The sequence below is a fragment of the Heterocephalus glaber genome, unplaced genomic scaffold (assembly GCF_053883595.1).
Source record: "Heterocephalus glaber isolate CG9 unplaced genomic scaffold, H.glaber_assembly_v1.0 deba00001523, whole genome shotgun sequence".
Taxonomy (NCBI): domain Eukaryota; kingdom Metazoa; phylum Chordata; class Mammalia; order Rodentia; family Bathyergidae; genus Heterocephalus; species Heterocephalus glaber.
In genome coordinates this window covers 31,643,232-31,670,201 of record NW_028258327.1, presented here as the reverse complement: position 1 = coordinate 31,670,201, position 26,970 = coordinate 31,643,232, and the positions used below count along the sequence as shown (strand labels likewise).

At 38.4% G+C, this 26,970-nt stretch overlaps 1 protein-coding gene and 1 non-coding gene across 3 annotated transcripts in view; both read right to left on the bottom strand.

Moving 5' to 3' along the window:
• The window catches only part of Slc22a3 (solute carrier family 22 member 3), a 144,253-nt gene that overhangs the window by 54,643 nt on the left and 62,640 nt on the right, over positions 1-26,970 (bottom strand). The window contains exons 4-5 of one of the 2 annotated variants that reach the window (XM_004869002.4): positions 26,483-26,651; positions 25,511-25,628 (exon numbers count right to left, since the gene is read on the bottom strand). In XM_004869002.4, the coding sequence (XP_004869059.1) occupies positions 25,511-25,628; positions 26,483-26,651 (287 nt within the window). The remainder of the gene's footprint in view (positions 1-25,510; positions 25,629-26,482; positions 26,652-26,970) is intronic. The other variant, XM_013067165.3, reaches the window with a different exon arrangement.
• Positions 24,741-24,844, bottom strand: LOC147825034 (U6 spliceosomal RNA). Its single transcript, XR_015441589.1, has one exon. It is a non-coding gene; the product is annotated as a U6 spliceosomal RNA (small nuclear RNA).

Here is a 26,970-nt window from a genome sequence, read left to right as displayed (position 1 = left end):
TGTTTGTTTTGTTTTACTTTTCTTTGTGGCTGTGAATTGTGTCTTAAAATTAAAAATAAAATCTATATTATATTTGTAACATGAAAAAAGCTCACTTTTAAATTAGATACAAGTGTACTTAATTATTGAGACAGTATTATTTCCCTTTCTTTTTTCTAATATTACCTCTAGCATATTCACCACAAGTGAGCTAGCATTTGCACACATTTGCACACACACACACATACACACACGATCAATTCATGTTCACGGGCGAGCTGACTCTGCTTCTGCTTGTGGGAGTGAAGTCTGATTATCTAAGGGTAGTTTATCCTCTGACTGGGCATGTGGCCAATTTAAACCAACAAATAACAGCCATGTGACTCAATTTGGGCCAGTGAAAACAAGGTGTGTGACCCCATTTGGGCCAATGAGAAAAGAATTTGTGAAAGTCCTGCATTGCTGTTAAGTCAGAGGTTCCTGCAGGAATCTTTTCTCCCTTTTTTTCAGGGAATGAATATAGAAATGAGCCCAAGCAGATCTTAACAGCCACCCTACACCCATGAAGAAACCATTCTTAGAATGAAGTTGTCCTCTCAGCGGAGTGGAGGGGTAAAAGACTAGATGAGATTGCTGATGCCCTGATCTGGCCAACCCAGAATCCTGCTGTGACTAGAATTCCAGTCACAGTAGCCAGTGAATACTCTAATTGTGTAAGCTCATTTAAGTTGGTTTTCTGTTACTTCTTGCCAAAAGTAGAATTATCTGAAGAATCTACTCCAGAACAATGCTTTTGCTTTAATAACTATTTTAGAAAATAATGTTACTGTTATCATAATTATCATAATCATTTCAATATTCCAATTTACTCTGTAAAAATACTTGGGATTAGTTTTAATTTCTAACTTTTAAGATTTGGAACCAAGCAATCACACAGTCGTCTCTGCTTTTCCAAAGCACAAGTTTAGTGCTTAATATATTATCCTCTACCAAGAGAATCTGAAGTGCTGATAACAAGTGAAAGTAATCAAGACCGTAAAACCAACCTTCCCTGTCCAGTGAATGGAAGGATTAATAGTACTTCCAAGTAAGAAAGTATTTTGTTACATTTCAGAGCAAATCCAGCTGGTTTTTGATTTACTAACATCTTCTCCCAGTGACGCACGTGTTCTGAAAGGCGACCCACTTTCTGGGTGTCCAGAGACCTCAAGAGACTAAAACCGTATCTTGGCTGGAATTCATCCAGTCCAGTCTTGCCAATTCTTGCACAGGGCCTCCTGTGGCTATTGTCCTTTTATATAACCTCTTGCTCTATGGCTGTGCTTGCTCTCTATTGCCAGAGGGTTACCAAATTCTGTTTAGTCTGAGATACAAAAGAACTGAACTGCTATTCCAGGTTATTATATCATTTTAAAAATCTGTTTTATTAAGATGCTATGTACTCACAATAAAATTCAGCAATTTTAAGTGAACCCCTCAATGAGTTTTGGCCAATGTATAGTTTCATGGAACCATGACCACAATCATGGTGTGGAGCATTACCATGGCTTCTGAAAGTTGCCTCCAGTCTCTGAAGTTAGTCCCCTTCACCCACTCTGCTCATGCCAATGCCTCAACTGTTTTCCATCAAAAATTTCGCTTTTTCTAGGATTTCATGGCCATAGAATCAGACCATATGCTGTCTTTCGGGCCTCACTTGGCACTACTCTGTTATACCTTTTATTTCACCCAAGTGGGGCATGCCAGCTCTGATTTGGAGCAAAGGCAGCAGAGACTTGCTCTGGATAATATTTGTCTGTTTGGAGGCTTGTTGCCTAGTAATGCCACTCATCGAAAAAAGCATTGCTCAAGTTTGACTGCACAAGTTGGTTTCCTTACAGACATTTATTTCCTGAGCTGAATTGCTCTTTGCTCTATCAATTTCTTTGATTGCCCTTGAATTCTGCCAAGACTGTTTTCCATCAACAATGATGTACTCAATGTTAAAAGAATATTTTATTCATCTTTCTCTGATTAATTTAGCTCCCTTTACAATTCTTCCTGGTCCCTTTCTAAAACAGTTTTTCAAGTTGACCTTTTAATTTAAGTTGCCAAGGAATAGAAAGACATTACAAATAACCATCTGTTATAATGATGGTGTTCAGAGCTCCCTGTGTGTTAGTACTGATTAGTTTGGGGTTAAAAAAAAAAGACAAAAATTGATTTTATAAAGTCTCAAGATCATATATGTATTCAAAAATACATACAGCTGTGTTTTAGTAAATGAATCCATCAGTTACATGAGCGATATTTTGCCTGTAAGATATATCCAGAGTATGTTCAAAGATCCACAAATGTTAACAATTTGTAACCAAAATTGTCTAGATTTATACTTGCAGAAAAACTGTTGGTTTTCAATTTAAAAATTTAAGAAAGTAGTGACTATCATTGGTTTATTATCATTGAGTTAAGAAAAAGTAGATGGTTTCAGCGTTTATTAACAGGAAATTTGTGGACTGTTCACAAATGAGAAGTCACACTCTTTTGATCATTAGAAAAATTAAATTGCCTAAAATTCCCAATCTCAAATAGCATGTGCAGTGACAAAGGAGGAGGACGAAGATGAAGAGAGGGAGGAATAATAAAAGTCAGGGGAGAAATAATAAACCTTTTTTTTCTGAAACCAAACAAGAAGTTCTAGAAAAGCCCTTGGAGCGTATCATCTCTTTCCCTTGCACGAGAGTGAAAAAGTAAGCTACACATCTGGAAGGTACAGCTACATACCAATATGTGTATTTCATTTCCAAGCTGAGAGATGAAACATTTTTAAAGGTGAGAAACACACACTTAAAATATTGTGGAGGTGCAACATTTTGCTATATAGTTTCTAACCTCATTCCAATTTATCAATATGTGCTGAATTTACAAAAAAGATTAAACACAAAAAGAACAGTTACTTTATAAAATCAATTTTTATGACTTTATGCAGTTGTATGGGGATGATGCCCTTTTATAATACACAGTGTACCATGAAGATCACAAATGTTGAAGAAAAGAACTTACTTTCTTTGGCAATCACTTTCAGATCTCTTTCCATGTGTTCGAATCCTCCGGTTATCTATACATAGTATAAGGTTTTACGGATCTGTGGGTCACATAATGCCCCACAAAACTTCCCAGAAAGGTGAACCTCAAAGTTATACATTCGTTTATAAAGTATGAGTTACTCATTTCTCCATGCATTGACATCATAAAGGAATTTGACTGCATTCATTTCCATTCCAGATCTAGAGTTTACATTTTGCCCTCTTGTTTCCAAGTGTTTCTATCCTTTGTATTCTTTCTTCGGAGAAATCTCATATTTTAGTGTATTTATTGCCACTCTTTCTGTATTTACTGCTGAAAACTGTAACAGTCTAAAGATTTGTAAAATGTTAAACATAGTTCATTAAAGATAAGACATCTGAAAGAGGAAAAAAAAAAGACAAATAGCTTAAGGCCATGCCAGAGCTATAGTATTTTATTTTTTCTACTGGCATCTTATTTAAATTCTATGAGCCTGGATTTTTTTCCTCAGTAGTATGGAAATACTAATACTGCAATCAGGCATTTGGAGGATTCAGTTAGATAATGCATGAGTGTATGTGCATGCACGCACGCACGCACACACACACACAGAGCACAGAGTAAGTGTCCCACAATGCAGGCTGTCAGCATTAATATTACATTTAAAAAATATCTGGGAGATACTTACTTTCAGGTGATAATTCACTCAGCACTTTCTGTACCCAATGCTGTAATACACACAGGCAGATACCGTGAAAGGTGCCCCAGCGTGAACCCTTTTTAAAGAAAAACTGTTGATGCATCCTCTTTTTTTTTTCTTAATTGTACTTGGGACTGAATTTGGGCCTTTGCACAAAGCTACATTTCCTGCTCTTTTTTATATTTTAGTTTTGAGACGCGCCTGTACTCCCAGCAATCTGGGAGGCTGAGTCAGGAGAACCAAAAGTTTGAGTCCAGCCTGGGAAACTTAGCAACTTGACCCTATCTCTCTTAGGTGCATGATTTGCTACCAGCAGGGAGGAGACAGTTCTAGGGAGCTGCATTTCTATACAAATCTATCTGTGGTTCTGAGAAGGTGATTTCTTCATCAGTTGCCCCATTTCACAGGGAAAGATGATGTTGATGAGAAGAGCAGTCAATCTAGAGTCCAAAGTTGTGATTTACTTGGTGTTTGTGCCTTTGCAAGTTCTCAGCAGGCTATGCCCTCTAGAAGCTTCTAATCTTTAAGAAGTCTTTATGAATAAAATATTATTTGGGGATTTGGGGCTTACTGATTTGGAGAACCAGAAATCATCCTCAAAGACAAGGCCTTACAGATGAGCACCAGGAATGGGAGGGCTTGGTGGGCCTGGGAGGGTTGCCAATGCCTGCAGAGGTACAGCCATGATCTTCCAAACTCCACTGAGTGGAAGGCCCCACAAGTCAGCCAAAGGCCAGCCCCAGAAATGCCAGAAGAAATGTCTGACATTATAGAGCATTAGCTAGCTTCTGGTAGAAATAGCACTGTCTGGTGTCCACAAAAGAGAATTTGCCAAATTATCTGTAGTGTTTTGGGACTTTGTGAAAACTTTGTTATATATTAAAACAAGAGTAGATAAAATATTTATAATGCAGAAACTCATAAAGAAATACTTGCATTAAAATTATTGTAAACGTTTGATGTTTATTAAAGTTAAAAATAAATTCTACTCCCTAGGACCAGTGTTGTGCAATAAAAGTGAGCCACATAGGCAAGTTCTATATTTTCCAGTGTTCATGTTTAAAAAGATAAAAAGAAACATTTTAACATGCTTCATTTAATCCAATCTATTCAAGATATTATCATTTCCTCTTGTAATTCATAGGAGACTGCTCATGAGGTAATTTATATTGTCTGTGTCAGAATAAATCTTTGCAATTCATTGTGCAGTTTGCTCTTACAGAACATTTCATGCGCTGTGGCACAAGGGCCAGGGGCTACCATACTGCCCAGGGCAGGTCTAGACAACTTACAGCCACCCGGGGGGCTCCCTGAAATACTCTGCAGAGAAGAGCCTCTACTCCAGAGTTCTGGATGGCCCGTAGGAGTTCCTCCCCATCCATGTGACTTGCCATGCCCAGCACAGCAGAACAGTCCTCACCAGGGGACTGTCCACCACCCCAGGATGAACAAAGGCTGACGCTGTGGCTGGGGATCATGTGTGGGAACACCTCATTTCTTAAGAACAAAGCTGAGAAGCTGAGAGAGGTTTTATTTTCGCTTTTTGCAGGACAGATATTTAGGTAAGAGAAGGAACAGGGAGAGAATCACTCTCAGTTCTAAAACTCTACTCCTGGAAACTCATAATGTGGGATAAAATACCAGAGCTCAAGGTCAGTGGGCTGAACTGGACATGTTATTGACAACTCCAGGAGCACCAATAGGTGGCCATAATCATTATGCAAAAAGGAAAGTTCTCAACAGCAAAATTTTAAAATGCCCAATGTCTTCAACTACAGCAGCTTGTATGGATACACTCAGTTTTTAGTTCTATACATAGGCAAATTGAGCATATATAAGATATTAGTTAGCCAAAGATTCTTTGTTTTTGTAGAGGGAGAAATAGCTAGTGTGAATGAATTAAACCAAAACCTCTGACATATCACAAACCAAAATCAAGCCTCTTGTAAAGTTCACATCACCCCATTTCTCAAGGGTCACTTTCATAAAACCATGGCATTTGACATGCTGGAAAAAAGCAGGCAAACTTCTATCACTTTCTGCTTAATAGTGAGGGAGGCTGCTCCAAGGCTTGGGTGTGAGCAGGATTCCAGAGTAATGGCAATTTTGCAGTCAGATTCCCAGAAAGTGTCTTCTGCCTCGACCTGGGCACATGGGACTCTCCTATACCTATTCTCGGAGGCTGCCACTTTCTGCACAGACCAAGGACAGCCAGGGTGACATCAGGCTGGTCACACAAGTGATCAGAGCAGTGCACTGGAGCTAGTCCAGGACAATGTTCACAGGAGGCCAGCAGTGGGGTCTGCTGCCTCCTCTACTCCTGCCAGTCTTTCCCTTCAGGGACAGGTCCCTCTCCTCTTTTCCTTCCTATAGCTTGTACCTACTTGGTTCCCAGGCATCTCCTCCAATCCCTCCACTCGAGTGTTGTGTCCTCTCCAGCTCCAAGCTGGCCCCTGCCTGTGCCTGGCCCCAGGGACCTGATACCCTGCAATTGCTTCTGTCTTCTCCAATGACCTCTACTCCCTGGACCCAGCCTTCCTTCTTCCCTCTGTGTGTCAGGAGACTGGGGTTTCTCTGCCTGGGAAAAGGGACTTCATATCCCCTTCCATAGGAACTTTTAAAAAGGCATTGGTACTTTGAACAATTATTCTTTTAGTAGTTACAAAGGTGAATCTCCTTGGCAGTAATAATTTGAATTGGAAAGTATTTATCTTCCTAAATCATTGTTTCTTAATTCTGTATTCTCAATAAGTTTTTTTCTTTGAAAAGAGATTAGGAGTAGTCAGTAACACTGTTTGACAAATATTTTAAGTTCCCTTCCTCCTTCCCCCAAGGAGGGGTACATGGGATGATGATGGCTGGTCTGCTTCCCTCATGATTGGGTCAGGCCAACTTCCTGAATCTTGAAATGAGTTGTGAACATGGAATTGCTAAAACAAGAGCCTGAGAGTTGATCCTTTCCTACAGTGTCCCAGGCTGTGGACACTGGGGGCCATGGCCCCCATCTTCTTCCTGATAGAAATTTATGTTAAGTACTAAGTTTCTATTTTAAGTAAACAAAGGCTATTCAATTTAAATTTTGAAAAATTGCAATTTTTATGATTTGGTTAGTTTCTTATGGTTAATGTCCTTGTTATATAATCACACCATTAACACTCCTAGAAAGGAATGAGAACTATTGTATTTATACTGTAATTTCAGTTAATAGGGACTAATCAGTTTATCACAGGAATAAGCCACAAAGCCGTAAATGAGCTGGGTATCTCTAAAGGAGAAGGAACCCTGGGCAAAAGTACCATACCACTGAAGTTTTTCAGCTGAAAGCTATACCTCTGCCTGGCCATAAAATGGTGACAAAGTCAAATTTCAGCCCCCAGGTAAATCTAATGAAAGGATGGGTGACTAAAATCTCATGACCTCCTTCTACATTCGAGTTGTGAACTTTCACAGATATGAATGGACCTCTCATTTGAATATTTGTAGATGTGAGCAAACCATAGAAGTAGCTCATGTGTCTGCCGGACATTGTCACAGTTGTGCTGCTGTGTGCTTACTATACAGTGTGATAGTGTATAGCAGGACAGTGCTCAATCAGAGCCCAGGATGTCCAGAAGCAAGAGGAAATGCAGTGGTGATGTGGAGGGGACCTCTAGGATGACCAAAGCAATAACCATGGGAAGAAAAGTGAAAATAATTGAGAGAATGGACTGAGGTGAGAAGACGCTAGATGTCATTTGTTCTTATAAAATGAATTGTTCAAACACTGGCAAGATTCTAAAGAACAAAGACTATAAAAGTAAGAATCATTTATTTATAGTTTTTTTGGTGCGTGTTTTTTTTTTTATGCTTTACATTGTGTATTTGTGTCAAAGGTGTATAAGACTCACTTTGTTGGACTTACGAATGAGTCCAACTTACAAATCCCTGAACAGAACTCATTTGTAAGGACTTACTGTACCTCTGCAACCATGAGCACCATGCCCAGGTACCATCTGCAACCTGTCTGTACCCTAGCTGAAATCTCCTCATGGAAATAGATATTTAAGTCCCTGATATTAGATCCTTAAAAGTAGTAGGCAGGTTTTAGGCTGTTAACTAATTCAAACTCAGAAATGATAACTTGGTAAAATGGTGAGTCTATTTGTTAGCTGGTACTCAGAAAATTGGCTCCATGTTGGAGCAAGTAAGACCAAGAGAGTGGTAGGCTCAGGTGACTGTGCCATCCATGTGCAGAGAGACAGGTGAACCCAATTCTGCACCCAAGAACAAACAACAGTAATAAAAATTACCTCACATGGAGTAACTTAGAAATTATTACAGCACCTCCTTCATTTTCAGTGGTTCTACATTTTCCAAATACTACATTTTCCTTTCCTTCTGTGGCTCAGAAGGCCTTCAGTTTCATTTCAGAATGTTGAGAAAATTTCCAAAGAAACTTAGGAACAGTGGAAGATTTTAGAGATCAGTACACGTGCTCCTCAAAAAAAGATCACAATCCTTTGATGAGCTGTGCAATTTGCTCATTCTGGTTCTTGATTCACAGAATATTTTCTATGTATGATACTTTATTGTTTACTGGGATATCCTTTGTTGCTTAAGGCAAATGTTCTTTAGAAAAAAAGTGAGATGCTTTTGTGTGTAAGCCATTAGTAGGTGGTACACACCATCTCCGGAATTGCAAATCTAAAGGCTGTTGATAGTGTAATGTGTTATAGTCACATTGCTGATCTCTGGACTATAGTCATGAGCATCAATGTTATATTGTGTACACTACATGATACGACTTTGAGCCATGACTTGGTTTATTGTATTCCATCAAACATATAGATGAATTTTCATCATTAACAGCTGTACTAACCTAGACTTTAACTCAAATGTCTACATATACACAAAACAATCAAAATTAAAATATGCTCAGATTTTACTCTGTTCTCTAACTTCAAAGGAAAGGAAAAATTTACATTTAGTTTTGTTAAATATATCTATATGGTCAACAAAAGTAGAGTTGAATATAGAACTATTATTAGAAGGGGAGACTGCAAATAGATCAAAAAAGCAAAGCAACTATAGAGAAAAATATAAGGAATCTCAAATGCATATGGGGAAAAATTTTTGAAAGTAAACATCGAATGGAGGCTACCCGAGTTCGATCCCTGGTACCAAAAAAAAATTAAATTAAATTAAAAAATAAAAGCATTGAGTCGGGCATGGTGGCACACTCCTGTAATCCCAGCTACTGGACATGCTGAAGTAGGAGTATCAAAAGGTCAAGGCTAGCTTGGGCCACTTAGTGAGATCTGTCTCAAAAAAAAAAAAAAAAAAAAGGGCTGGGGATGTATTCCATGGTAGAAGGCTTGCTAAGCACGGGTAAGGCCCTGCTTTCAACCCCAAATACCACCAAAAAAAAGAGCTCAGTAACTATTTGCTGAATAGACAATGAGCAGATGAGGATAAATAACTGCTGGAGTGTGTGTGTATTGCAATCTATTTTTTGTTTCTGGGATAATCTCATGTCCCAGGAAAATGGATTTTCTTCAAATGTGATAAACAAATAATATCTTCTGTGATTTAGTTCTTAATGTGAAAAATATTTTCACTACAATGATTAATAATTAGCTTGTTGAACTTGAGATGCTGGTTAGTTTTAGACAGCAAAGCATACTAAACCATTTCCAGAATTGTGCGGAAAAAAAGAGATTGTAAACAACCCTACCTGAAGCAGTTCCTATATTTCACTCAGTTGACATCAAAATTGGTGCCCTGCTAATTTTAGAGCAGGCTGCATAAGTAGAATATGTTAACTGTGACGAACTTTAAAGTCCTTGAATTGTCTTTAGTCAGCTTTGGTTAGGTCAGGTCTCACAGAGACATACGTAAACCTTCCTTTTTTCCTTTAAGATCTAAACTGTTTGTGTGTGTAGGTTCTGTATGTAAGTCAGAAAAGAAAGCAGAGATTCACTTTTGAGAGACAGCAAAGCAGTTCTGAACCATTACTCAATTCCTCCTACTTGGAGAACTTATCCTTAAGGTCAATCAGTGTATTACATAGTCAGCTTTCCTGTTGCTGAACCCATACCTGACATCCACAACTTAACATATGGAAGGTTTAATTTAGCTTATGTTTTGAGGGGACTCAGTCTATGGTCAGCTAGATCCAAGACAGTAGCCTCATAGCAGAAAGATCTGGCACAGCAAAGCTTCTTAGTTCATGGCAGTCAGGAAGCAGAGCAGAGAAACAGTGCCAAAATGGAAAGGGCCAGGGACCATGTCTAGTAGCCGAAAGGTGCTCTATAAACCCCTGGGTGGATCCTAAAGCCAGTCAACTTGACACTCCACCCTAATCATACTATATAGTAAAGGATCAGAATATAATGAACTTGAGTCTATTTTATGGAACACAAAAAGTGAAGGGATCATAGATGTCAGGAACTTGATATATGCCAAGACTCCACTGGGTTCCTCAGTTTTTCCTAAGAATAGGTATAATTTGGACTTGGAAAATACCTGCAACAGAGTGCAACAGATGAAGATAAACCCTGTTTGAGCTCACAGATCAGTGGCTCCAGGCCTTTTTGAGTATGAAGATTTCTGCTTAATGTTAAAATATTTAAACATGTAATAGGTACTGTGCATTTAATTCTTGTTCTTTGAGACCACATAATGACACAAATTTCCTAATTATTTAACAATGCCTTTTAATTCATTAGTGATTATTAATTGCAACTGCATTTACTTTTATCTGAAAAAACATATTTATCCAAGAAGTATAAATTCATTCTACAGACAGGATTTGGTTGCAAATGGTTTGTGGTCCTTTGCAGTAACTTCATGGTCCCTAAGGATCTATGGCCCACTGGTGAACTGTGATCTGGGAATAGACTGCAGATGTGATTATTCCAAAAAATCTGGAGCTGAGGTCAGATCTGCTTGGAGGCAGGACAGTGAACAAGAATAATTAACCTTCTGGCTCAGGGTTCCCTCTCTGGTCACCCTCTATACTCATCACTAGGGAAGGTGACAAAGCTTTGTTATTACGTGAAAGATTCCTCTAGCAGAAAAAGAGTCCTTAGTTCTGTCCATTTTCCCTAACATTCTCTAAATTCTCTTGCAAAGAACACATAGGTCTCCACTCTTTAAGGCCTCCTGTACTCAGGCCCCTTCCAAGAGGTCCATCTACTATGTGGAGAAGGCAAGTGGCTTTTCAATCAGTTGCCCTTTCTGTATATTTGTTAAATTATGTTTCCTTCCCCCCAACAGCATCAAATTGTAAGAAAGAGAAAACAGCACAGGTCTGTAATATTAGTTCCAAACTGAGCGATCTGATGATCTCTGAACTGTATGGGCTGAGTCCTATTTGTATGAGTGGGTGTGACCACCATCAGCACCCACAGGAAAAAGCATTGCTCTGCCAAACAATCCAGATATTCTTCATCCAGTCATCTGTTACAGGGTTCTTGATTTTAGTTATTTTTAGGGAAAATGAGGATTTATCCCATGAAAATTCAGCACCTGATACCTTGATTACCATCTTGGTGGGGGCTTGAGACACTACATGTCAATCACGTAATGTAATATCATTTAGTACAATTTCCTCCGGATTTATACACATCCAAGGGGCACACTTGTGCACACCAACACTCAACCTAGCTCTGCAGAATTGAAATGGATTGCACCTAGTCACCAGGCCACATCTCTTTTTTAAAGACAGTTTTATGAAGAAAGACAGTTGTCCTGCTGGGTCAAAGCTTAAGCAAGCACTGCTATCAATGCAACAGCAGCTATGGATTAGGAAGGACACTGCATCACCTGTGAGCGACGCTCCTGGACAGGGCTGTGGGCCCTGTGCTCATGGCCCTCACTGAGGAACACAGTCACACAGAGGAGCATTTTCTTATTGACTCACAGTAGGGAAGCATAGTAATTTGGACTGCAAGAACTGGTTCTGCAGAAAACACAAGAATGGGCCAAATGGCACGGGAACAAAACACTTGCAAAAGCCTACATCTTTCTCCATCTCACATTTGGAGCACAAAGATTCATCAAAGGGATTGGAGGACCGTTCCCTTGGTGCCTGCCCAAAAGAGAAAAAGCAAAAGCAAATTAACTCCTCCAGTCTATTAGACAGAGGCCCAGAATTAAAATAATTGAATTAGATGTTTTCACAATTCCCACCAAAGAGTACACCTAATATTAAGGGGATGAAATAAGCCCGGGTGGCTTCTTTATTTCGCTTTATATTTTAGCCTATTTGTGTATACTCCCTGGGCTTGGGCTAGGCCAGAAGAAAGCAAGGGAGTCTCTACATAGCAGGGGGTGTTGGGTCTGGAAAAGATGCACATTCCTAAAGGGCAAAAGGAAGGTCTGCCACTAGGAAGGGGACAGTGACCACCACTGACTTCCAGATACTACACAACTAATAAATGACTGACTCTCCAAAGGACTTTTCTCCTTTGTCATAACCTACACAGACCTACCAGTGAGGTCTTCAGGGATCTCAGCAGGGAGAGCAGAGTAACCGAGAAGGGAAAGGGGTTTGGCCCTGAGCCCAGTCAAGCAACAGGACGATTTCCCTTAGTGGGGGAGGGCGCACACTTGGGCCTCTGCAGGCTGGCACCGCTGTCTATGGCCTGGGGACTTGCCTGGAGAGGAAGCCTCAGCAGCAGCAGTTTCCAGAAAGGGCAGGTCCTGCCATCTACATGGTGCTGGCATTTCACTCTGGGACAATGAATGGGTGAGGATGGAAGTGACCAGATTCTGCTTTCTGAGGAAGGCATGAATTAAGCAGGGGTTCAGGGCCCCAGTGAAACAGTTTAGGATTCTGAACCAGATTAAGAATGAGAATAAAAAGGAGGCACTGAGGTGGAAGGGCTAAGGAACACAGAGAAAGGCTGTGGGCACAGGGAATCACCAAGTGAACAGGTTCCAAGCCCTACTGTCCAGTCAGGCCAGGAATCTCATGGTTTCTCCTGGGAAAGGACCATGAGAGAGGTGGTCAGGGGCTGGGGAAGTCTGCAAGTGGACATCTTTGGCCTGTTCCTCTGAGGATAACCTGGAAGGGGAGGACTGAGTTTGCCATAAGGTGACATCTGCCACAGATATTCTCAGTGTTGGCTCTGAATGTCTTTAGTTCCAGGAGCATCCAGATCCTGGGCAAGTAGCAACAGGGGGGCATCCCACTCAGCCACACCTGGGTTCTGTGATACATTATTCTTCATCTGTGTCACCACCCACCAGCACTGGTGGATGCTATCATACACAGGAAGGTTCTCTGTGGTAATGCTGAGAGCTTTCCTTTCATACCGCTGATGAGTATTCCTCAAGCTTTAACTTGTGCAAAAAAAAAAAAAAAAAAAAAAGCTAAGATTTTGACAAAAGCCTGGTCTAATTATTTCAGAAGGAAAGATGGATTTGTGAGAGTGGGAGAGAAGGCCCCCATCTCTCCATGATTCCTCACTCAAAGTGCTGCTTTTTGGTGAGGCATCTCACAAGTCTGCCTAGCCTGTCTGCACTCCCATTCTTTAAGGCATATGCCATCTGAATTTCTAATTTAATTAAAGCCATATAATGCTCTGGCGCATCCTTGCCTCAGTGTTTGTATGGGTTGAATGACAGCACACTGACCTGAAAGCTATTAGACAAAATTTCCAATTTGTGAAAGAAACTTTTCATGATGCTTGGAAACGGAGCTCAGGGTCCTTGACTTATTTGCGTATCACAGTTCATCAGTGCTATTTTTATGGCTATTTCATTGTAGCATAACCAGTTTTCTCATTTTATGTAATGTAGTCCTATTTTCAAAAAGTTAAAGACATGGAAACTAAAGAAATTTATTTACATATATCATTTATAAAAGTCAGCTTATTTCCAAAAATATAAAGTATTATTAAATTAATTCTTAGCTATAAAGGTCCATTTCATGGGTATACCCAGTGTCCTGACCCTTTTTTTTCACTTGGAAATAGAAGGCTGATGTGATGGTACACATACCATAGTTATCATATTTAGGAATCATTTTAGGGATGAGGGCTTTGCTTTTGGCAGCATTCACTGTGTGAAGTGAAAGAAAGCAGACTTCAGACTGGACAAATTTCCAGCAATTCTCTTCCTACTATCTTTTAGTTTTTTCACGGCTTACAGAATTCTGGTTCTTGACACCAGACTGACCTGGAGACCCCTTGTGTATTCCTTAGGCCTTGATCACTTTAAATGGATCTTGTGAAATGCATTCCATGCAGAGAGTTTTCAAATCTTGAATCTGAGCTAACAATTAAAAACAACAGTTAACAAAGACAGCACAATGATTGAACCAAAATCCCACATGACCCTGACAATTACCATGAAAGTCAGAATCATGATGTAGTTCCTCTTTCCAAAGAACAAAAATTATGTTTGTAGAAATTCCCCTTTGAAAGGAAGTGTCTGATATTCCCAAAGCTAGAAAATCCCTTTCTGTAGCAATATTAATGTTTATGTGACAGTTTATTAAAGTATAGAAAAGAGGGTGGCTCTCAAGAGTTAGAAATCTTTCTGGTAACTGAGGTAATCTACAAATTAACACTTTTAAACAAGGTTTACGCATTTCCTATTTTAGAGATATATCAGAGTGGGATCGTTCATATTGATAACTGGCCCAAAAGAATTACTCTGAGATCAAAAAGCTCCAACATCTAATCTTCATATCACCTAAACATAATAGCATCAGAATTGCCCATGAGCATATCTATGAGTAAATGGATAGTGATATAATATCTGGAACTCCATAAACTGAGATTATTTACATGAGCAATAAACTATATAGGCATATCATAAAAATAAGAAAATTATAATCAAACCTTATGAGTTTATTGGGCTAACATGGCACAAAAATACCATTAATGAATGTGGATATATTTGGAATACTCCTTAGTTATCAGAGACTTTTTGTTACAGTTGTAACCTACTATTCTCTATAGTATACTAACCTACTATTCTCCACTATACAGAACGGGCTTGCAGGTGAGAAAGAGAAAGGGTTTTTTTTTTTTTAGGATAAAGGCCTTTAAAATCTTTGAACAAAAATGAAACCAAAAATGCTGCCACAGTTGTGATCTATGAGATTGTAGAATCCAGTTCAGTATGGCTGAACATGGCTGATCAACCAGTGAGAATGTCTGATCAACCAATGTATCAGTCAGCTATTGTTAAATAAAGCTGATTAACAACCATTAATCTTAGTAGCAACATTACCCTCTCCTAATCTTGTACTGCCCTAGTCAGCTACCTGAATCTCTACCCCACCTTAATCTTGTTTATTCTTTTTAAAAAATTCATTAATTTTATTGGTGCATTTTAGGTATACAATATGCTGACATACATTATTGGGAATTTGTACCTTTACATAATATATCTTGGTTCTTATTTTTTTCCCCCATTCCCCTGCCCTCTGTTCAACCCCTCCACCCCTCCCCATTTACAAAGTCTTTGTTTCCATTTTTTCCTTTTCTCACATTTATTCCTTTCCCTTCTTTCCTTTCCCCTATCCTTCTCCCTTCCTCTTCCCCTTTGAACCTTTTCTTCCTATTTCACATTATCTATTATTCATTTTGATCCTTATTTACACTTTCGGTTTCTCACATCAGAGAAACTATTCAGTATTTACACCTGTGTGTCCTATTTATTTTATTCAAGAGTATGGCCTCAAAATGCATCCATTTAGCTATAAATGTCTCTAGTTTCTCATTCTTTATGGCTGAGTAGTACTCCAATCTTGTTTATTCTTGAGGACAGGATCTCTGTAGGCCAGAGGTTCCCCTTCAGGAAGGATCTAAGATAGCTGCCACAGTGACTGCCAGACAACCTGAAATGTCACTGTAATCCCATCTGCATTGCTAAATTGCTAGTCCCCCAGTGCATAACAGCTGACAATTGCCATGATGATGACTGGAAAGAACCATAAAAGAAACAAAAAGAAGTGGTGCCTGAATCCTTGAAAAGTGTATATTAGGTCCTAGGAAAAGCATGAACATTCCGCCCCTTTGTTAACCTATTCCCCTCTCTCATTTCTTTTACCTTACATTTATAATCTAACCCCCAATAGGTCAAGAAGTTAATTAGCAAATTTATCTCCCACTTCTATTCTCAGACAAGAATCAAAGTCTCCTTTGCTGCTCAATTGGTTCTCAGTCTTGCTATTGGTGCCACAGTTCCAAAAAGGAAAAAGGACCCAGTTGGGGTCTGAAATTGGGAGTAACATAAAATAATAAACATTAGTTTAGCTCAGATTTATGGGTGGGTTGGGAAATTGTTGATTTAGGTTTGGGGAATCTTTCCTGGAAGAACTCTGCTCTAAATTCTCCCAACAAGTGAGTCTAGAAATATTCTCCCGTGGTAATGGATGAAATGCAGAAATAAGGCTGAGCCACACAAGCACATGCAAGCCTTACCTGTGTCAGATCTTGTACCAGGCAAAGCACACCACATGGTTATGCCCAGTATCAGAGGGCAGACAATACATCTCACACATCATGAATGAGGTCAAAGCAATTTACATTGCCATACCCAACATCAATGGAACCCAGAAGTATTTTCAGCCCATGGAATTGAAGAGAAGAATGTGACTATTTCCAAACACTCATCTAATTTACCTCAATCAGGTGTCCTCTGGATGACCAAACACGTATTAACTCTGACTCTAGCAATGAACAAGTACTGTTATGATCAGTTTGGCTGCATGCTTAGACACTCCACATCTCTGCAGCATGCCAAGATACCCTAGTAATGTGAGGAGGAAACAGTGATTCCCTGACCATGTCCCCCAGCGCAGCTGTAGCCCATCTGTGGCAGCTCTGCTCCCAGCTGCAGCTCTGCCTGTCATGAGCCCATGCTGGGATATGCTGTTGTGGTATACCCTTGAGGTATGCTACATATGTGGCAGAAGGTAAGAGCATGGAGGCTTCCAGAAACTTGCCTTTTAAAACTCCATCCTGGAGCTGGCCATGGTGGCACACACATAATCCTAGCACTTGGGAGGCTGAGGCAGGAGGATCGCTACCAGTTCGAGACCAGCCTAGACTACACAGTGAGTTCAAGGCCAGTCTGAACTACACAATGAGACCTTGTATTAAAAATCAAAGCTTTGTCCTGGATTGGTAGAGACCTGTCAAGTCAGGTGGACAAGACTGACACTGGGTGTGGATGGGTGTGGACATATATTTTCTTGGAAGAGGTATTGCTGCAAGTCACATGGCAAATCACAAGGATGTATAATGCTCTTACAGAGTATGTGAATATTTAGGAACATCAATACAATCTATTACAGATAACACCACTTCTTGATTTAAAATTAAAAAAGCTCACCAAGAAACAATCATAGCTCTCTACTAGTTATCAATAGACCAAGCCTACTATTAGCAAAAAGTATAAACATCTCAAATATGTTCCCATTTTTTCTGTTTTGATGAGCACAAGTATTCAGCATCTTTCAGCCTGTGGGATCACAGCTATATCCTCAGATGAGCATTGTTATTCAATACTCCCATACACATCATTCACCTACATGTCTTTCATCCCTGAACACAGTATAATTATATGTCTGTCACATAGGACTGGAAAGTTGAATGAATGATCAGATATAGGGCAGAGAAATAGCATATTACAAGTAATATTTAGGAAGTAATGCCAAACCGATATCAGGAAAAATTTTACATTTACTAAAATATGCCAGGAATTTGCCTTATGAACAAAACAGAAGATGTGGCCAAGGCAGGAACAGCTCTCATCACTGATGTGCATCCGTGGGTCAGTGGATGACTGGATGTCCTTAAATATATTGTGAGATCCTGCCATGCTGTGGAGTTGTTTGTGCTGTAACTATTATAGATGTACCAATAATTTGGCTTTAATTTTCTCAAATATACCTTAAAATTAGAATATTCATAGGCTAAAAGACTTTAGGAATCATTGGCCTAGCTGTCTAAACTAGTCCTTCTTCTGCATCAGATAATTACCTACTGTTCAAAATCCTACCCATATTTTTGATTCCAATTTCTACACAACTTCCTATGAGCTCAAACCACTTGGCTGTTTGGCAATGGGTTTTGATTTTGGACTTCCTCAGAGAATAATAGTTACATTGTTGGTATATTCAGAGATTCTGAAGTTCTGGTCACTTCCATTTGTTTTTTAACCTTCTTGCTATCACTGTCACAGAGCCAGAGGCTACCCAGGATCTTCAGCAAATAGAAGCCTAAGGACCAGTGAGATAGAGAGACAGAGTTGTCTACCCATGAAAAGAGAAACATCCATGTGATATACAACTGAGATGACTGACAAAACAGACAAATGATGGACTAATCCACCTGGCTGTATGCTGGAATCAAATGCCTTGTACCTATTTTCTCCCCTCCAGTTACTAAAACCTCAGAGACTGGTATAATCCTAGTTTATAGTGAATTTAGGCTTTGGGTAGTTTTAAACTAGGTCCTTAGGATTCCCTAAAACATCCCAGGACCTCTGCTGTCAGAGATGGAACCAGCAGGTAGCTGGGGTACTTTTGAAGAGGAGAGCACAGAGCTGTCAAATCTCCTAGTGCTACTTTAAATCTTACCAGACTCTTTAAAATCTATTCAAACTTTCTCTTTTCCCTACTACGGGCACCCCAAGGATAAGGCGGACATTAGAGCAAGGTCTTGAAAGATCAGGCAATTTATACAATGACAAATTTTGAAAGTCAGAATTTACTGGGAAGAGGTTCTGTGGAAAACAGAGAGCACTTGGCAGTTCACCTCTGGGCCTGAATGTCCTTGAGTTGGTATCCAGAGTGCCAGATGCAGGCTAGTACTATAATGTGAAGTAATTGTGTAAACATGAGGTTTCAAGGCGATCCTAACATTGACATGGACAATATTTATTTGAGTCACTGAAATATGAGTAATTAATACAGGCCATGCTTATCATTGCACAAATGCTGTAAGACTACCTGCTTTGATTTTAGTGTTGGAGATCAAGTAAAATGCCTTATTGCTGGCCAGTTTTTCTGGGTTATCATAAAAGATATTTTGCACATTATTATGTCTTGTGGGAACATAGGGATCTTTGACACAGAAAACTATGGCTTGGCTTATAATATAACTAAACTCAGTTATTAGGTGTTTTAAACTGAAAATGCTAAATTCTTCTCTTTTTGAAGACAATACTTTGCTTTTTCTACATGCTATACAATTAAAAAGATTAGACATGGCTCAATAGATGCAGAAAAATCATTTGACAAAATCCAACATGCATTCATGATAAAAACTCTACAGAAAATTAGAATAGATGGTCTCTATCTCAACATGATAAAAGCTATCTATGAAAAACCAACAGCCAACATCATACTAAACAGTTAAAAACTTCAATCTTTCACGCTAAAATCAGGAACAAGACAAGGATGTCTACTATCACCACTCCTGTTCAATATAGTCTTGGAAACATTAGCCATAGCAATTAGATAAGAGAAAGAAAAAAATAGAATAAAGATAGGAAAGGAAGATGTTAAACTGTCATTATTTTAGGATGACATGATACTCTACATAGAGGACCCCAAAACTCCGCTAAAAGACTTCTAGACTTAACTGCCAGATTCAGTAGAGTAGCTGGATACAAGGCCAACACTCATAGATAAATAGCCTTCCTGTACATGAATAAAAGACACACAGAGAGACAAATTGGGGAAACAATTCCTTTCTCAATAGCATCTAAAAAATTGAAATATCTAGGAATCAATCTAACAAAGGAAGCAAAAGACCTCTACTTTGAAAACTACAGCACTCTGAAAAAAGAGATCAAAGAGGATATCAGAAGATGGAAAGACATTCCTTGTTCCTGGGTAGGAAGAACCAATATAGTGAAAATGGCCATACTTCCAAAAGCGATATATAGATACAAAGTAATCTCGATTGAAAATTCCAACAATATACTTCACAGAACTAGAGAAAACAATTCAAAAATTCATTTGCAACAAGAAGAGACCTAGAATAGCAAAGGCAATTCTAGGCAATAAAGACATGACAGGGGGGTATCACAATCCCCAACTTGAAACTATACTACAAAGTCACTGTGATAAAAATAGCATGGGACTGGCAAAGAAAAAGACTTGAGGATCAATGGAACGGATTAGAAGACACAGAAACAACTCCAGACATACTAAGCCACCTCATCTTTGATAAAAGAGCCAAACACCCTCACTGGAAGAAAGATAGCCTCTAATAAATGCTGCTAGAAAAACTGGGTTTCAACCTGCCAAAGATTAAAACTAGATGCCTATCTTTCACCATGCACTAAATAAAATCAAAGTGGATCAAAGGCCTAAATATTAAAACAGAAACAATAGACCTGCTGGAAGATAGGTTTGGTAGAACTCTTGAAGACATTGGCATAGGAAAAGACTTTATGAACAAAACCTTAGTAGCACAGGAACTAGCAAAAAGAATCAACTGGGATCTCATCTTATTAAAAAGCTTCTGCACAGTCAGAGAAACCACCAACAGAGCTAAGAGACAACCTACAATGTGGGAAAAATTTTTTACCAGCTGTTCCTCAGACAAAGATCTACTATCTAGAATATATTAAAAAAAACTAAAAAAATCAGACACCTGCCCCCAAATTTAAAGACCCAATCCAAAAATGGGCATCTGAAATGAACAGACATGTCTCAGACAAAGAAGTAGAAATAGCAAAGAAACATATGAAAAAATGTTCAACATCACTGGTCATTTCAGAGATGCAGATGAAAACTAGACTGAGATTCCATCTCACTCCAGGAAGAATGGCTGCTATCAAGAAATCAATCAATAACAAATGCTGGCAAGGCTGCGGGGAGAAAGGAACCCTTCTCCACTATTGGTGGAAATGTGAACTGGTGCAACCACTGTGGAAATTGTGGAGATTCCTCAAAAAACTAGGATTAGTGGTCACATTTGACCCTGATACTCCCCTGCTGGGTATGTTCCCAAAAGAATTAAAAGCATCATACCACTGCGACATATGTGCACCTATGTTTATAGTGGCACAATTTGTAACAGCTAAATCCTGGAAACAGCCCAAAAGCCCATCAACTGGTGAGTGGATAAAGAAGGTGTGTGTGTGTGTGTGTGTGTGTGTGTGTGTGCGTGTGTGTTTATAAAATGGAGTACTACTCAGCCATAAAGAAAGATAAACTTGAGACATTTACAGCTAAATGGATGCACCCTGAGGCCATACTCCTAAGTGAAATAAATAGGACACACGTGTAAATACTGAATCATTTTTCTGATGTGAGAAACTGAAGGTGTAAATGAGGACCAAAATGTATAACAGGTATTGTGAAATAGGAAGAAAATGTTCAAAGGGGAAGCGGAACTCGGGGGTGGGGAGAAGGGAAAGAAAAATATTGAAGGGAAGAAGGAAAAAATGGAAACAAAGCTTATGTATATGGGGAGCCAGAGGGGTTGAAGGGAAGGGAAGGTTATGGGAAAAAATAAGAATCAAGATATATCATGTATAGGTACAAATTCTCAATGATGAATGTGATCATAAGGTATTCCTAAATGTACCAATAAACTCAATAAAAAAAAATTAGAGATGGATAGCTTAGGTTGGAAGGCATTTGTTAACCAAAGCATTCCTGAAGAAACACATTTCCAAGTTTGAGACTGGAACTGGAGAAGGGAGGTTAAAAAATCCACTGTATTAGAAGTGCAAGGAAGTGTTCAGAAACTACCAGATGAGGGCAGCTAAGCTGCATCTACCCCAAGATGGGACAATTTGAATACCAATAAAGATACTACCGAAATAACCACAAAGGATTGTTTAAATCCAGGAGTTTATAATGAGGTTTAAAAAGCCACATAACTCTGTTCACTTTTGGAGCATGTAAGAACAAATTCATTAATTTGAAAAGAAAATTTTATTTCTGAGATGAACTATTTCCTAGGGTAACCAAGAGTTGATTAAAAAATTTAGTTTCTATACAAGTATACCAGAAATAAATGAAGAAATAATGATACAATGATAATACTGTCATTTTTAATTCATTCAGACTATGATTATCAGTGGCAATCAATGTCCCCAAAGAAGAGACAAGCAGACACTAGGTCTGTCTAATGGAAATGTATGAAGCCACTTATGAAGTAGTCATGCCAAAAATAATGAACACAGACCAAATTGAACTCTAACTACCAACTTACAGGTAATTACAAAGACAGAGGAAGTGTTAAAGGAGCCTAAGAGATGTAACCAAGAGAAGTTAGTTTGCAGAAAACTCTACAGGAAAAACATCCAAGATGCTTCACCCTCAAAGTTGTAAGGAAAAGAAAAAGGGCTTACAGATGAAAGAAACCTAAAGAGGCGTATCAACCAAGACAATATACAAGCTTCATGACGAGCCTAAGGCAACAAAGAGCTGTAAAACATTGCAAGACAATCAGGCAATTGGAAACATTGACTTGATATTTGATATTAAGAAATTATGTTTAATTATTTTTATTAGAATAATGGTGCTAGGATTATTTTCTATATACCATTGCCCTTCCAATTTGCTCATACCATAGCTACCTGTCTTCACAGCTGGATCCAAGTTCTGATTACTTACAATGAATTATGAGAGCCAAATGAATATTTTTTACTGTTCGTTCAGCAATGTCCTGAAGATAGTGCACACATGGTCCTACAGTCAAGTAAATATGAACGTGTTTCTATGTTAGAGAAAAATATTGCAAAATGAAATGACCTGAAGGCTGGCATATGATTCTTAATCAGGTAAGGGGAGTAAGTGGTGTACAGAAAACATAAGATTGGTCATAAGCTGGTGAGTGTTGGATCATCATTAAACTACTTGCAACCGTGACAACTGCTCAGTTGAAACCTTTGTAAAGAGAGACTACTGTTTCTCACTTCACATAAATCTGATCAACATAGGGGTGGTTGGGTGGGAGGGAAAGGAATGATGAAACCAACAAAACTCGTTTCTTGTCAGAACATTCTTCTTAGAATATGTCTATCAAAACAAGCTGAATGCTACAAAGAAAACAATGCTGATATTTTAGCAATATTTTTGTCTAATAATTTTAAGGTTTAAGTCAAGATCCATATCTGCCACAATTGTTAATATTCCTTTTTTTTAACTTTTATGTAGCATTTGTTTTTAAATATCACTGGATTCTCATTTTTAGATGTTTTCCAACATGAAAGGTAATTTTAAACTATCTCACTGTCTTGCAATTTGTCCCAAGAATTAAGAACATGACAAAAGCCACATTAGTTTCTATAATAAGAAAAAGGTGGACCATAACATTGTTAAACTTTAAAAATTTCATAGGCTCAAAAGATAATTGCTACTCTTTTAAAAAAGGAGAGAGAAGAAATCTTAACTATTAAAGACCTGAACATAGGAGGGGGATTCATAAGTAATTTATACTGATTTATTTGTTGGCCGTGCATATTAAAGTTTTTTTAAAAAATTGTATTCATTTGTCCTCTACTTAAAAAAAGGGAGGGAGACGCACAATATTGTCCACATAGGTCCACTTCCTCTGTCTGGAGTTTTCAGTGGCACGTCTGTTTTCTAAGCTGCAGAGAAAGTCTGACTGTTCACAGTCTGGTGGAGTTGGGTGTCTTGAGTGCCACCTGCAAGGGCTCCGCTACTTGCTACCCATCAGACACTGTCACATGTGACTTGGTGTCCGGGCTGGCTGGTAAAATGACCTGTGAGGCATGGCTTTACAGGAAGTTTTCACAACCAGCTTCACCACCACAACTGCCACACTCATGTGATCTTCAGGTACCTGCAGTGTGTAGACTTATGAGGATTAACACCATAATTCACCAGATTTGTAAGGAAGGTTGCATTGAACAACATGTAGAATTTCCTCATTAAATATACATCTCAATGGCTAGAAGAACTCTCTACATGAGACCATGCAAAACTATATAAATATTTAAAAGGATTTTTTTAAGCCCTCACAATTCTTCAGTATGCATTTCAAACTTCAATACTATACAGTTACAAGATGACAGTGTGTGACAATTTTCTGTGGAATGAAACCAATTTGTGTTCTGAAAACTATCATACTTCAAAGACCAGTGTAAAAATATTATGGAAAATCTCAGTCTCCCACCTGAAACCACGTTTACATTCACACATTTTCAGGTGCAAAGTGTGGACAGGCATGGGACCTTTTTGATCTCTCATAAAGAACTCAGCACAAATCTTTTTAGGACAGTGATTGGTGAACCTTTTAGAGACCAAGTGCCTAATCTGCAGCCAAAACCCTCCTATTTATCCCAAAGTGCCAACACTGCTATTAAACCTGAACGCTGAGGTTTTAGTTTGGAAAAAAACCCTGTTTTTCAATGATCAGCTGCTGGGGCAACTTGTTTGCATGCTGACAGAGAGGACTCTGCATGCCCACTGTGGCATGCAGGTTTGCCACCACTGTTCTAGAAGATTCCTTTCTGTAGGACAGAGAACACTCCCATTTGATGAGAAACCAACATTTTTTAAAACCAGTTTTCTAAGCTAAAAGCCAGTGTAATAAAGGGAAGGAATCTTATTTACACTCTGCAGCACTCTCTCATTAAGGTGTAGTAGCTAAGATCTACCAGCCAGGAATCAAATAGTAATGTATTCAACCTAAAGTATGAATATTGTACATCATCAGAATTTTGCTGAGTTCTGCAAAAGAAAAAGTAGAGACAACAGGGTGTGGGCAACATCTCTAATGAGTGTCTTACTATTACACTGCCACGGTCAGCTATTACAGAAGAGGCAAAAGTCCGCAGTGGGTGCATGCCAAAAGACCAGATTGTGCCTTATGTGTTCTAAAAAGAAATCTTGCAATTAAAAAATGTGACACTTTTTAACTCAAAAGGAACTTCATTACTACTCTACACATAGACTGCACTGGCATTCTCTTACTGGAATATATCTGAACTATTACATGATTAAATGTCTATATGATAATGTAATGAGAATAAGTGACCCTCACTCAGCCCAGATAATTCTTAAATATCACAGTCTACAAAAAATATGGGATGCTTCATGAATTTGCATGTCACTCTTGTGCAGAGACCACGCTAATCTTCTTTGTATAGTTCCAATTTTGTATGTGCTGCCAAAGCAAGCACTAGTATTCCTTTTATAATAATCCTTTCATTACCCTGCATTCACTTGATCTTTGCAGCTAAAGCACTGTCATATATTTTCTGTATGCTGTTCTCTAATTATTCAGCAGTTACTTTGAGTATATGTATTGTATCCTCAACTGCATAACATATTTTCCACAGGGCAAAGAATAAGCTTTTCATTTTCCCCATACAGAGATTCCTAAACAACCTTTGCTAGAGGAAGGAAAAAAAGAAGGAAAGAAGGAAGGGAGGGAAGGAGAGAGGGAGGGAGGGAGGAAGAAAGGAAAGGCAGAGAGGGAAGAAAGCAATGTGCGCCTACAGCTGAAATACTGCATTGTTAGTTGAGCTCTAATTTGAATAAATAGTATTTCCGAGACTGAATTTAAAAATGAATCTTCAAAGTGAAATGAATATTAGGAAAGATTCATAGTTTGGGCAGTAAAAATGAATCATTGGTATGAGACCAACAGTAAATAAAGAACAATAATTAAAGGAACTTGGTCCAACTATTAAAATACAGACTGAAATGATCAATTAACCTCAACTAGAAATGACTTGGTAAGATTTTATGTAAGATTTATAATTTTAAGGAGCAAAATTAAGTACATAAGTAATAAATTCATCCCCACTTTAACAATATTTGTTATTATTAATGAATAAAATTACCTCTGAGTAACTTGGCGAGAGATATTTCCCATTGCATTTAGCAATGCGCCTCAAAATTTTTAATGCTTTGTCTCCTTCCTTCCGAGTAATCAGCCAGCGGGGAGATTCAGGAACCACCCTAGTAAAGAAGGAGGTTTTTTTGAGTTATGTCAGGAATTTCAAAACCTAAAAGTTTATGACGTGAATTTTTCTATCAAAATGCATCTTGCAGTTAGGTACAGGTTGCAATGATTCTATGAGCTGACAGTAAACTCTCTGAAACATAGACTATCTTTGCAAATTTTAATGAATGAAAAAATGTAAATTTTGTAATTGGGTCACTGATCATAAAAATAATATTACATTGCTTTTGCAAGACCAGGCTGTCCTACAATATAGTATCTCTAGCACATATATGAAAAGAATTGGGGTTTAGTGAGTATTAGGAAGAAGTTAATAACTTGATTTATGTAAATTGATTTGCTGACAGATTAAAATTAAATGAAAGGAATGATTAAAACATGTCTGCATTAATAAGAGTCAAATGCATATACCTGTACCTTCTTGATAATTTAATTTCTGATGCTCTTAACATTTTCTTATTCCTCATAGAATTCTTGAGTCATGTTAATTCGCTCAATAAAGCATACAGAGAAGCAAATTAATTTAATTACATTCAATTTGCTTTCTGAAATACTGGCAGATATAGTTTGCTGCTTCATGGTTTTCATTAAGATATTGTAAAATAATAAAATACAACGCAATTCTCTAGATTTTTGCATTTTGGTATTTTATCACTTTTAGTAACAACCATTAATCTTATAATGAATAAATAATCACTATAAATTCTCAAGTACTTGGAAAATCTTCAAAGTCCATATCCCTTCTGGAAATGTTAGAAAATTTCCTTTATTTCTTTCATTTTCATGTTGGCTTAGATTCTACATTTCTGTGGAATAAGTATAAATATGATAATGACCAAAACCACATTACCAGTAATAAAGGAGGAAGAGAAAGTTGGGCAGCGTTATGGCTAGTTGCATCCCTTGCCAATTGGGGATAAAGTAGGCAATTCCAGGGAGAATTATGATTCCAAGGGTGAAGAACATTTGAATCACTATTCCCACAATCCTCCTTTGTTTTGAACCTACTATTTCTGTCACTGAAGGAAAACAAACACAAGAGGTTAGAGGAGCTCAAGATCAGCTCCAAAATAAACAGAGACGTGACACCTGTTTATCCATTAGCATTTTGAGAACACTCTAGAACTCAAAGATACTGAGGCTTCCACACTTGCTGAAACGATGGAGATACACTTTCCACTTTCCTTAAATGCCTCTGTCTCAGTCTCTCCTCTGCCATGTTCCTCTTAGGTACCCAGCTTGGTACCCTCCTGGGTATGGTTGGGCAATACAAAGAATATGCGCTGGCTTTAGGGAGACTTCAATGATGATTACTTTGGAAAGTAATTGTAATTGTCA